The 10,504-nt window shown below is 35.5% G+C and overlaps 1 protein-coding gene across 1 annotated transcript; it reads right to left on the bottom strand.

The window, feature by feature from the left end:
* Positions 1 to 6,107: 6,107 nt before the first annotated feature.
* LOC129889222 (elongation factor 2-like) lies at positions 6,108 to 10,143 on the bottom strand. The gene is made up of 3 exons (XM_055964431.1): positions 10,059 to 10,143; positions 9,008 to 9,137; positions 6,108 to 8,713 (listed from the first exon to the last, which is right to left on the bottom strand). Exons 2-3 carry the CDS (start codon positions 9,096 to 9,098, stop codon positions 6,273 to 6,275), a joined length of 2,532 nt encoding a protein of 843 aa, XP_055820406.1. The 5' UTR covers positions 9,099 to 9,137; positions 10,059 to 10,143; the 3' UTR covers positions 6,108 to 6,272.
* Between the last annotated feature and the right edge of the window lie 361 nt (positions 10,144 to 10,504).

Consider the following 10,504-nt stretch of genomic DNA (forward strand, 5'->3'; position numbering starts at 1 on the left):
ACTCTCTTTTTTATTTAAAAAAAATTATCACATCACACTCCACATGAATAAAATATTACACATTGACAAAAATTAAATAAATTATTAATATTAGTTAAAATTAAACATTAAAGTATTACTATTACAAAAAATATATATTATAAAATAAAAAATAAAATATTTTTCTTATCCTATTTCACCACTTCCTCTCACCGTACCCCCACTCCCCCAAATTTTTAGTTTATTTTTTAATTTTCTTTATAAAAATTTTAAAAGAAATTCTTACTTCATCACCCCATCCCCCTCATGTAATAATTTATATATTGTTTTAATTTTTTTAAAAAAGAAACAATTCTATTCCACCCATCTAATCTTTCGCTTTTAATTTTTTTTCTCGTCTGTTATATATATATACTTACCGTAAGACTTTTTTTAAAATAAAATTTATTTTTTTTATATTTGATATGCAAGTAGAAAAAAATTTCCTAAAAATATATGTACATATCTAACACAAACGAAAAAAATGTAAAAAAAAATATAGTTGCAGGATTAGATTGGGTGAGTAGAATTTTATTTTATAAAAAAATTAAAAATAATATCAATTTTTTAGAAAGAAATGGGGGCGGAGGTAAAGTCAAAAAAAAATTAAAATATTTTATAAAAAAAATTTAAAAAAATAAAAAGGCAGGGGATTGTTGGGGTGGGGGACGAAGTGAAAGGGTAGGGGGGAGGTGGTGTAGTTTGGTGAGAAAAGTATTTAAAAAAAATTATTTCCGTTAGATATTGAATATTTTTATTTAGTGGATGTCAAGGTGGGCAACTTGTCCACTTGGTATGTAATGATAGTTTCTTGTCTATATAAGGCACAATTTGTGCAAAAGAAAAGATAGAAAAGAATACAAATACTATTGCATTTCCTTTCTTTGTTTCTCTATTTAATTCTCTATTTCCCTCACTGTCCATTTTTCTAATCAATTGCAAGGTTAATTTTATAACACGTTATCAGCACGAGGCTTCGGCTATTTTTTCAAGGTAACAAAAAGCGGTAAGAGTTTTATTTAATTATATTTTCATAAAATGGCAAATATTTTCAAACTTGAACTTGTTGCCCTTGATATCTCTAAAAAAGGCTACTCATCATGGGCACTTGATGCCGAAATTCATTTAGAATCAATGGGTCTGGCAGACACCATTAAAGATGATAACACGGCATTTAGTCAAGACCGTGCAAAAGCTATGATTTTTCTCCGCCACCATCTTGACGAGGGGCTAAAATTACAATATCTTACATTAAAGAATCCCCTGAAATTGTGGAAAATTTAAAAGAAAGATATGACCACCTGAAGTTGGTCATGCTTCCACAAGCACGTCATGACTGGTTAAATCTGAGACTAATGGACTTTAAAAATATAACTGAATATAATTCTGCTTTATTTAGAATTATAGCTCTGTTAAATTTATATGGAGAAGAGATCACTGAGCAAGATAAACTTGAAAAGACATACTCCATATTTCCACCCGCGAATATGCTCCTGCAGCAGCAATATCGCGAAAAAGAATTTAAAAAATATTCTGAATTACTTTCTCACCGATTGTTGAACGTCACAATGAACTATTAATGAAAAATCATAATAGTCGGCCCGTTGATTTTTTGTCACTCCCTGAAGTGAATCAGGCAAATTATAACCAACAAGAAAGAGGTCATGGCCTCAATCGTGGTCGTGGTCAAAGAAGGAATTTTAATCATGATACTCGGCTGGCACCGAGAAATGACCAGCAATATAAAAGGCAGGGTAAAAATCCAAAAGTTTTACCGAAGAATAATTTAGAAAGTGTATGTCATAGATGTGGAGGTGTGGGGCACTGGTCGCGGACTTGTCGTTCATCAAAACGTCTGGTTCAGCTATATCAGGCATCATTAAAAAGAGCAGAAAATAATCCAGAGACAAATTTTATCTCTGAAGATAATATTGAGCCTATGCATTTGGATGTAGCTGATTTCTTAAATTTTCCAGACGAAAATATGAATATTGACAAGACTAATAATATGTAAATATTTTTCTTTTTATCTGTATTAAATATGATGTTTGTATTTTCCTAGTCAATGTAAATAAATAAAATTTGTGTAATATACCATGTGTTAATACTTATTTTATTTCTTATTGAAGAAAATATGGAAATGCCTCAAATCTTGTTTGGATCAATGATAAATCAAGAGGATATTTACGTAATTGATAGTGGAACAACTCATGCTATTTTTAAAGACGAGAAATATTTTTCCAATTTGCTTAGAAGAAAAGCTAATGTTACTACAATATCTGGTAATTCAAAAATGATAGAAGGCTCCGAAAGAGCTACTATAATTCTGCCTAAGGGGACAAAAATTGTTATAGAAGATGCAATATTTTCTTCTAAATCCCCAAGAAACTTGTTAAGTTTTAAAAATATCCGCAGAAATGGATATCATGTTGAGACACTAAATGAAATGAATATTGAATATCTTGGTATAACCAAGAGTGTCTCAGACCAGAAATATATTTTGGAAAAATTATCAACTTTGTCTTCTGGCCTATATTATGCAAAACTTAGTGTAATTGAAGCACATATGATCGTAAACCAGAAGTTTACCAATCCAAATACATTTGTGTTATGGTATGATCGAATAGGTCATCCTGGATCAATAATGATGAGACGAATTCTTGAAAATTCAACTGGACATCCGTTAAAGAACCAGAAGATTCTTACAAATGATGAATTTTCATGTGCTGCTTGTTATCAAGGCAAATTAATTGCCAGACCATCGACCCTGAAGGTTGGCATCGAATCTCCTGATTTTTTAGAGCGTATTCATGGAGATATATGTGGACTTATTCATCCACCTAGTGGATTGTTTAGATATTTTATGGTCCTAATAGATGCATCATCTAGATAGTCTCATGTGTGCTTATTATCATCTCGCAACCTGGCGTTTGCGAAGTTGTTAGCACAAATAATAAGATTGAGAGCGCAATTCTCAGATTATCCAATTAAGACCATTCGCCTTAATAATGCTGGAGAATTTACATCCCAAACTTTTAATGATTATTGCTTATCAATTGGAATAAAAATTGAACATCATGTTGCTCATGTTCATACTCAAAATGGCCTTGCAGAGTCATTTATAAAGCGCCTACAATTGATAGCAAGACCTCTACTAATGAAAATAAAATTGTCAATTACTGTTTGGGGTCATGCTATCTTACATGCAGCAGCACTTGTACGTCCCAGATCGACACATTATAATAAATACTCTCCATCACAATTAGTATTTGGTCATGAACCAAATATAGCCCATTTAAGAATTTTTGGTTGTGCGGTATACGTGCCTGTAGCACCACCACAATGTACAAAAATGGGCCCTCAACGAAGGTTGGGCATATATGTTGGGTTTGACTCACCCTCCATAATTCGATACTTTGAACCGTTGACTGGAGATTTATTCACTGCTCGATTTGCAGATTGTCGGTTTGATGAAACACTTTTTCCGCCATTAGGAGGAGAGAAAAAGGAACCCGAAAAAGAAAAAGAAATTGCGTGGAAAGTTTCATCACTATCACATTTTTGCATATAATATTGCAATTAACCTCATGCAAGATAGTGAAAGTCTTGAGCCTAAATCCGTCGACGATTGTCGACGTAGATGTGATTGGTCAGAATGGCAAAAGGCAATTCAATTAGAATTAGACTCACTTGCTAAACGTGAGGTCTTTGGACCCATAGTCCAAACCCTTGAAGGTGTAAAACCAGTTGGCTATAAATGGGTTTTTATACGAAAACGAAATGAGAGAAATGAAATTGTAAGATACAAGGCACGCCTTATTGCACAAGAATTCTCTCAAAGACCTGGGGTTAACTATGAAGAAACATATTCACCTGTTATGAATGGAATAACATTTCGATATCTCATCAGTTTAGTTGTACATAAAAATCTTAATATACATCTAATGGATGTAGTTACAGCTTACCTTTATGGTTCACTTGATAATGAAATTTACATGAAAATCCCAGAAGGATTAAAATTGCCTGAAGCATGTAAAAAGTCTCGGGACATGTACTCAATAAAACTGCAAAGATCATTTATGGTCTGAAACAATCAGGGCGTATGTGGTATAATCGCCTAAGTTAGTACTTAATAAATGAAGGCTATATTAATGATGTTGTCCATGTGTTTTTATTAAGAAAACGGAATCAGAGTTTGTTATACTCGCCGTTTATGTTGATGACATAAATCTCATTGGAACCCGTGAAGAGGTCCAAAAGGCAATTGAATATCTAAAGAAAGAATTTGAAATGAAAGACCTTGGAAAAACAAAACTCTGTCTAGGTCTGCAAATTGAACATTTAGCAGACGGGGTTTTTGTCCATCAATCTGCCTACACTGAAAAAATCTTAAAAAGATTTTACATGGACAAAGCACATATATTAAGTACTCCAATGGTTGTTCGATCACTTGAAGTGGAAAAATATCAATTTCGACCTCCAGGAGAGGATGAAGAAATTCTTGGTCCTGAAGTACCATATCTCAGTGCTATTGGTGCACTTATATATCTTGCTAACGCAACTAGACCTGATATAACATTTTCTGTTAATTTGCTAGTAAGGTATAGTTCATCCCCAACGCAAAGGCATTGGAACGGTATCAAACATATTTTGCGATACCTGAAGGGTACTATTGATATGGGTTTATTTTATACTAACAAAGGTTCCGTAGACCTTATTGATTATGCAGATGCAGGTTATTTATCAGACCCATATAAAGCTCGATCTCAGACAGGCTATCTATTTACACATGGAGGAACTGCTATATCATGGCGATCTACAAAACAGTCCATTGTTGCTACTTCTTCAAATCGTGCTGAAATAATAGCAATTCATGAAGCAAGTACAGAATGTGTGTGGTTGAGATCGATGATACAAATCATCAAAGAAAGATGTGGTCTGGAAAATGATGTTAAAGTACCCACAGTTATATTCGAAGACAATGTCGCGTGCATAGCCCAGTTGAAAGGTGGCTTCATAAAAGGAGACAGAACAAAACATATTTCACCAAAATTATTTTTCACACATGATCTACAGAAGAATGGTGATATTGATGTACAACAAGTTCGTTCAAGTGATAATCTTGCAGATTTATTCACAAAGGCATTACCAACGTCAACTTTTGAGAAATTAAGATATAAGGTTGGAATGCGTCGTCTCCAAAATATCAAATGAAGCTTTCATCAGGGGAGTAAAATACGCGCTGCACTCTTTTTTCCTTAACCAAGGTTTTGTCCCACTGGGTTTTCCTGGTAAGATTTTTAATGAGGTAGCACTCAAGGCGTATTACCAAATGTGTGCACTTTTTTTTCCTCACTAGGCTTTTTCCTACTAGTTTTTCTTAGTAAGGTTTTAACGAGACACAAGATTTATAGATGTTCAGGATAACTATGTTTAGTTATTCTTTGATATTCAAGAGAGAGTGTTAGGTATTGAAAAATTTTATTTAGTGGATGTCAAGGTAGGCAATTTGCCCACTTGGTATGCAATGATAGTTTCTTGCCTATATAAGGCACAATTTGTGCAAAAGAAAAGATAGAAAAGAATACAAATACTATTACATTTCCTTTCTCTGTTTCTCTATTTAATTCTCTATTTCCCTCACTGTCCATTTTTCTAATCAATTGCAAGGTTAATTTTATAACAATTTCCTTTTTTTGAATAGCATGATCTTTTTTAACAAATTTTAAAACTTAACTTAATTTTGTAGAGTTGGAGTATTTTATTCACGTGCAATGTCATGTGAAAAAAGTTTTTTAAATAAAAAAGAGAATTTATTACACATACCATTTTTAACTAATAAAAAGAATAATTTAGATATAAACTCACACTCCAATAATTTAATTATATAGCTCAAAAAAAATGTAACAGTTTAAATATATTTTGTACGGTTACTTATGACAGGTTGCATTCAATCAATTAGCAAGGCAAGGATTTGCGTAATTATCTTTTCCACAGTGAAACTATTTCATTATATTCGAAACTAACAGAGGAAGATTATCTATTTTAAACTAAAACACTTCTTAAAATAAAATACGACACAAACAAACTTTTATCCTTGGAAAAGATAGACGTAATAAGTTCTGCAACAAGAAGCATACGAGCTAGTATCCTAATCAACAACACAAAATGTTCAAAGTAATTACCCAAACAGATAGATGATAAATGCAAAACAAAACTTTCGCATCTGCTGCCAGCAACCTCCAACATATGTCTCAGAGCTTGTCCTCAAACTCAGAAAGAGGGGTCATCTGCTCCTTCAAACCCTTCCTCTTGCGGATATCAAGGACGAGTTGATTAGCTTGTGAACCAACTTCCAATGGGTCCGATGACATCATTTCCCAATGATCAAACACACATTGTGGGAAAGCTTGACCTGAAGTAGCAGCTCTCAAGGTACCTGAAAATCCAAATGACTCAACGACAGGAAGGTAAGCCTTGATATTGTAGAGAGGGGTTCCCGGCCTCTGCATCTCCTCAAACACATGTCCACGCTTCTGGTTCAGAACACTATAGATTCCACCGAGAGCTTGCTCCGGAGCCTGAATCTCCACAAGGTAAACGGGCTCCAACAGGCGGGGTTTGGCAGTAAGCTGAGAAGCATAGATAACCCTCCTAGCAGTGGGAATAACTTGGCCACCACCCCTGTGAATAGCATCAGAATGAAGAACAACATCACAGACTTCAAAGCAAATACCTCTCATGTTCTCTTCAGCCAATGCACCCTCCTTGGAAGCCCACTGGAACCCAGCAACAACGGAATCCTTAATTTCATTCAGGTACTGAACTCCCTTACACATATCCACCACCATGTTGGGACCAGTTGTCTCAGGACCAAAGCACCAAATCTTCTTTGCAAGATCTTTGTCCCAACCAAACTCCTCAGCCAAGATCTTGGAACGAACTTTGGGGTCATCCCTAGGGCCAATGCGTCCATCATCAATAGCCTCAGCAAGCCCTTCCTCCATTGGTCTAGCCTCCATGTACAAACGGTTATGCTTGTTAGGAGACTTGCTCATCACAGTCCGACTAGACTTCTCAAGGACTGTCTCACGGAAGGAGACAACAGGATCAGATTTTATAATTTCGGCACCGCCCATAAAGTCATCCTGCAAATCCTTTAGACAGATCTCAAGGTGGAGTTCTCCTGCACCAGCAATAATATGCTCTCCAGACTCTTCAATAGAACAAACAACCATAGGATCAGATTTTGCCAGACGTTTCAACCCTTCAACAAGCTTGGGAAGGTCAGATGCAACCTTGCACTGAACAGCAACACGCACAACTGGTGAGACAGAAAACTTCATAGCTCTGATTGGGTGGGCATCAACTTCCTTTTCATTGGTCAATGTTGCATTCTTGGTAATAAATTGATCTAACCCAACCATGGCAACAGTGTTGCCACAGGGAACATCCTCAACAGTTTCTTGCCTCTTACCCATCCAAATAACAGTTCGCTGGATATTCTTAACATATAAATCCTTCTTTTCACCAGGAACATAGTTAGGACCCATGATTCTAACTTTCATACCAGTAGAAACTTTCCCAGCGAAAACACGACCAAAAGCAAAGAATCTACCCTTGTCAGATGCTGGAATCATCTTGGATACATAAAGCATGAGCGGCCCTTCTGGGTCACAGTTCCTGATGGCATTGGCATAAGCATCATCAAGGGGTCCCTCGTACAGGTTTTCCACACGGTATCTTTGAGCTGTGGAAGGAGATGGAAGATGATATATCATCATTTCCAGAAGAGCAGTACTTGCGGGAAGCCAGGTCTGCATCACACGCTTCATCAGTGCCTTGCCCATCAAATCTTTTTCATCAGATTTCATGGTTACACCAAGCTTCTGCAACATTGGCCAGAGCTTATCTTTCTGATCATTCATGCAAGTGTTGATAATCTGCTTGATTGGCTCATAGCAGAATTGAACAAAACCACGCTTGCACGAAGCTGTACCGGTGTTTTTGGTGGTCCACTTTTTGGTGGCAGGGTCAAAAAAGTTCTCACCCCACAGCCTTTCCATCATCTTAGACTCATCAACACCGAATTTGGAAGCATACATCTTGGCAAAATTGGTGAGAGTGAAAGCCCACCCGTGCAATCCAGCAGAGAAAGCAACGGTACCTTTCTCAGGATAAACTTGGACATCACCAAGAAGGGGATCCTCATATGTAGCCATGATAACATTAGCATTCTCAATAACTCTTTGGAACGTCTGATAGGCCTCCTCTCCATCAACCTGAAGCTCAAGGAAACACCTGTCCATCTTGTTAACCGTCAAGACAGGACGAATCCTTTCACCAAGGGCCTGACGGAGCACAGTCTCTGTCTGGACACAGACACCTTCCACACAATCAACCACAACAAGTGCACCATCAGTAATACGAAGAGCAGCAGTCACTTCAGATGAGAAGTCAACGTGCCCAGGTGAATCAATGAGGTTGATGAGGTACTCGTTCCCATTTCTCTCTCCCTTGAAGTTCCTCAAGGATTCTGCAGTCATCTCATAGTAAAGTGAAATACCAGTGGACTTGATGGTGATACCACGCTCAGCCTCATCTGCACGTGTATCTGTCATTCTGACATCACCTGCAACTTCCTGAGCAATGATACCAGCAGCCGCCACCAGAGAATCGGTAAGGGTAGATTTCCCTGTCAAGGTTAAATATATTACAGAATTAGAAACTCCAACTCATCATCTGATTAGTTAAACCATAGATGATCCACTAATACAAAAGAATATGTCCCATGAAAATGCAGAGCAGAAGCAAACTAATGAAACAATATTAAGCAAACTGTACCACCCCAAAAACATGTAAGGTTGTGTTCATGTCAAGATTGTTTCCTGGTGATCATAATAAAGTTCCATTCTCATTTGACATGGATAACAATTTTGCAAGGAAGAGTTAGACTAGCAATGTTAATAATATTAGTTTATTTACTTACCATGGTCCACATGAGCAATAACAGACATATTACGAATGTTATGCTTGTAGTCCATAATCCTTCTAAGCTCTTCAGCTGTGAACTTCACCATCTTGAATGCTTGTTGACGTAACTAAGAATTATTTTGTTCCTGCCATTTGAAACACCAACAAATATTAAACATCAACCAAAACACACTTTACAAGGAGAAGTTTATTCAAAAGATATCTTAGTGTAAGACTTAAGTATAAACAAGGAGTTATTCTAAAACAAAATATAGTTTACAATCTAAACAAAGTACGTTTCATGTCAGGCTTATTACACCAAGCAACAATACAAGCTAGTGAGAGAAGATATGTGCACAACAAGTAGATGCCTGTATGTTCCAAATTTACGAAAATAAACAAGCAACTATAACTTGAAAAAATTGACATCCAACTATCACATTAAGCAACTTAATAATTTCTAGATCTGTTATTTGGAGTGCACTATCAAATATTAATGAAAGCTCTCATGATATTTATCATTTATATACCTATCTGGTGTAAACATAAGTCTTAAAATAGATTAAGGCAGTATCATATCCATTTAAGGTTTAGGTTACACACATATACCTTCATAAAAGCTTACATATATAGTAACACTCCCATTTTGAACAATATTTCAATTATCAAAGAATGGCCACTGATTTAGTAGCTATAATTTAACACCAGGCCTTTGTTATTCGAAACGTTTTAACCATAGATCTCAAATCTAAAATGTTTAAATAGCTAATTGTACCCGTATTTCTTGCAACATTTCTTCTATTTCGATTCAAGATTAACAAAGAAAATAAGCTATTTACTCAACTGGATTTATTATGCATTCAATAGATAATCCAAGGGAAAGTACTTGATACTGATATAGTGGTAAACAACAAAGAACGAAGAAAGCGTTTTATGAAACAATACTAGTTATTATGCATACAAGAAGATGAAAAGGGCAAGTTATCGATTAACAGTTGATGAAGATTGTTATGAACAGAGATTATACACATCAAAGCATGGGAGAAATGAAAATGAAAGGGACTTACAGTGCAGAGAGGAGGCGGCGAGGTCTTCTCTTGCAACACTTAATTTTATGCCCTCACGCTGCTAAGGGTATTTATTTTTCTAACATTCCATCTATGGGCCGGAATGATGGCCTAATCTTTTATGGGCCTTATTCGACTTTCATATAATAATTTGTTGGGTAAATCACTTAAATGTACAATATTCAAAAAATATTTACTACATAGAGCAACATAATTATTTTAATCATATATAGCAAATTATTTAAATTAAATTAAGTACGGTCTTCTAAAATTCTCACCCGCTATTTTCTCTTTTACTATTTTTCTCCAAATTTGCTACACCAATATTCTCTCTAATCTTCTCACACATAATTTTCTCCAAAATTAGGGCAATACTTAGCTTTATAATTATCAACCACGACTTTCTACAATATTTGTACTCCAATTTTGGAATTAAGTGATGTGTA

Source organism: Solanum dulcamara, chromosome 5, assembly GCF_947179165.1.
Source record: "Solanum dulcamara chromosome 5, daSolDulc1.2, whole genome shotgun sequence".
NCBI classification, from domain to species: Eukaryota; Viridiplantae; Streptophyta; class Magnoliopsida; order Solanales; family Solanaceae; genus Solanum; species Solanum dulcamara.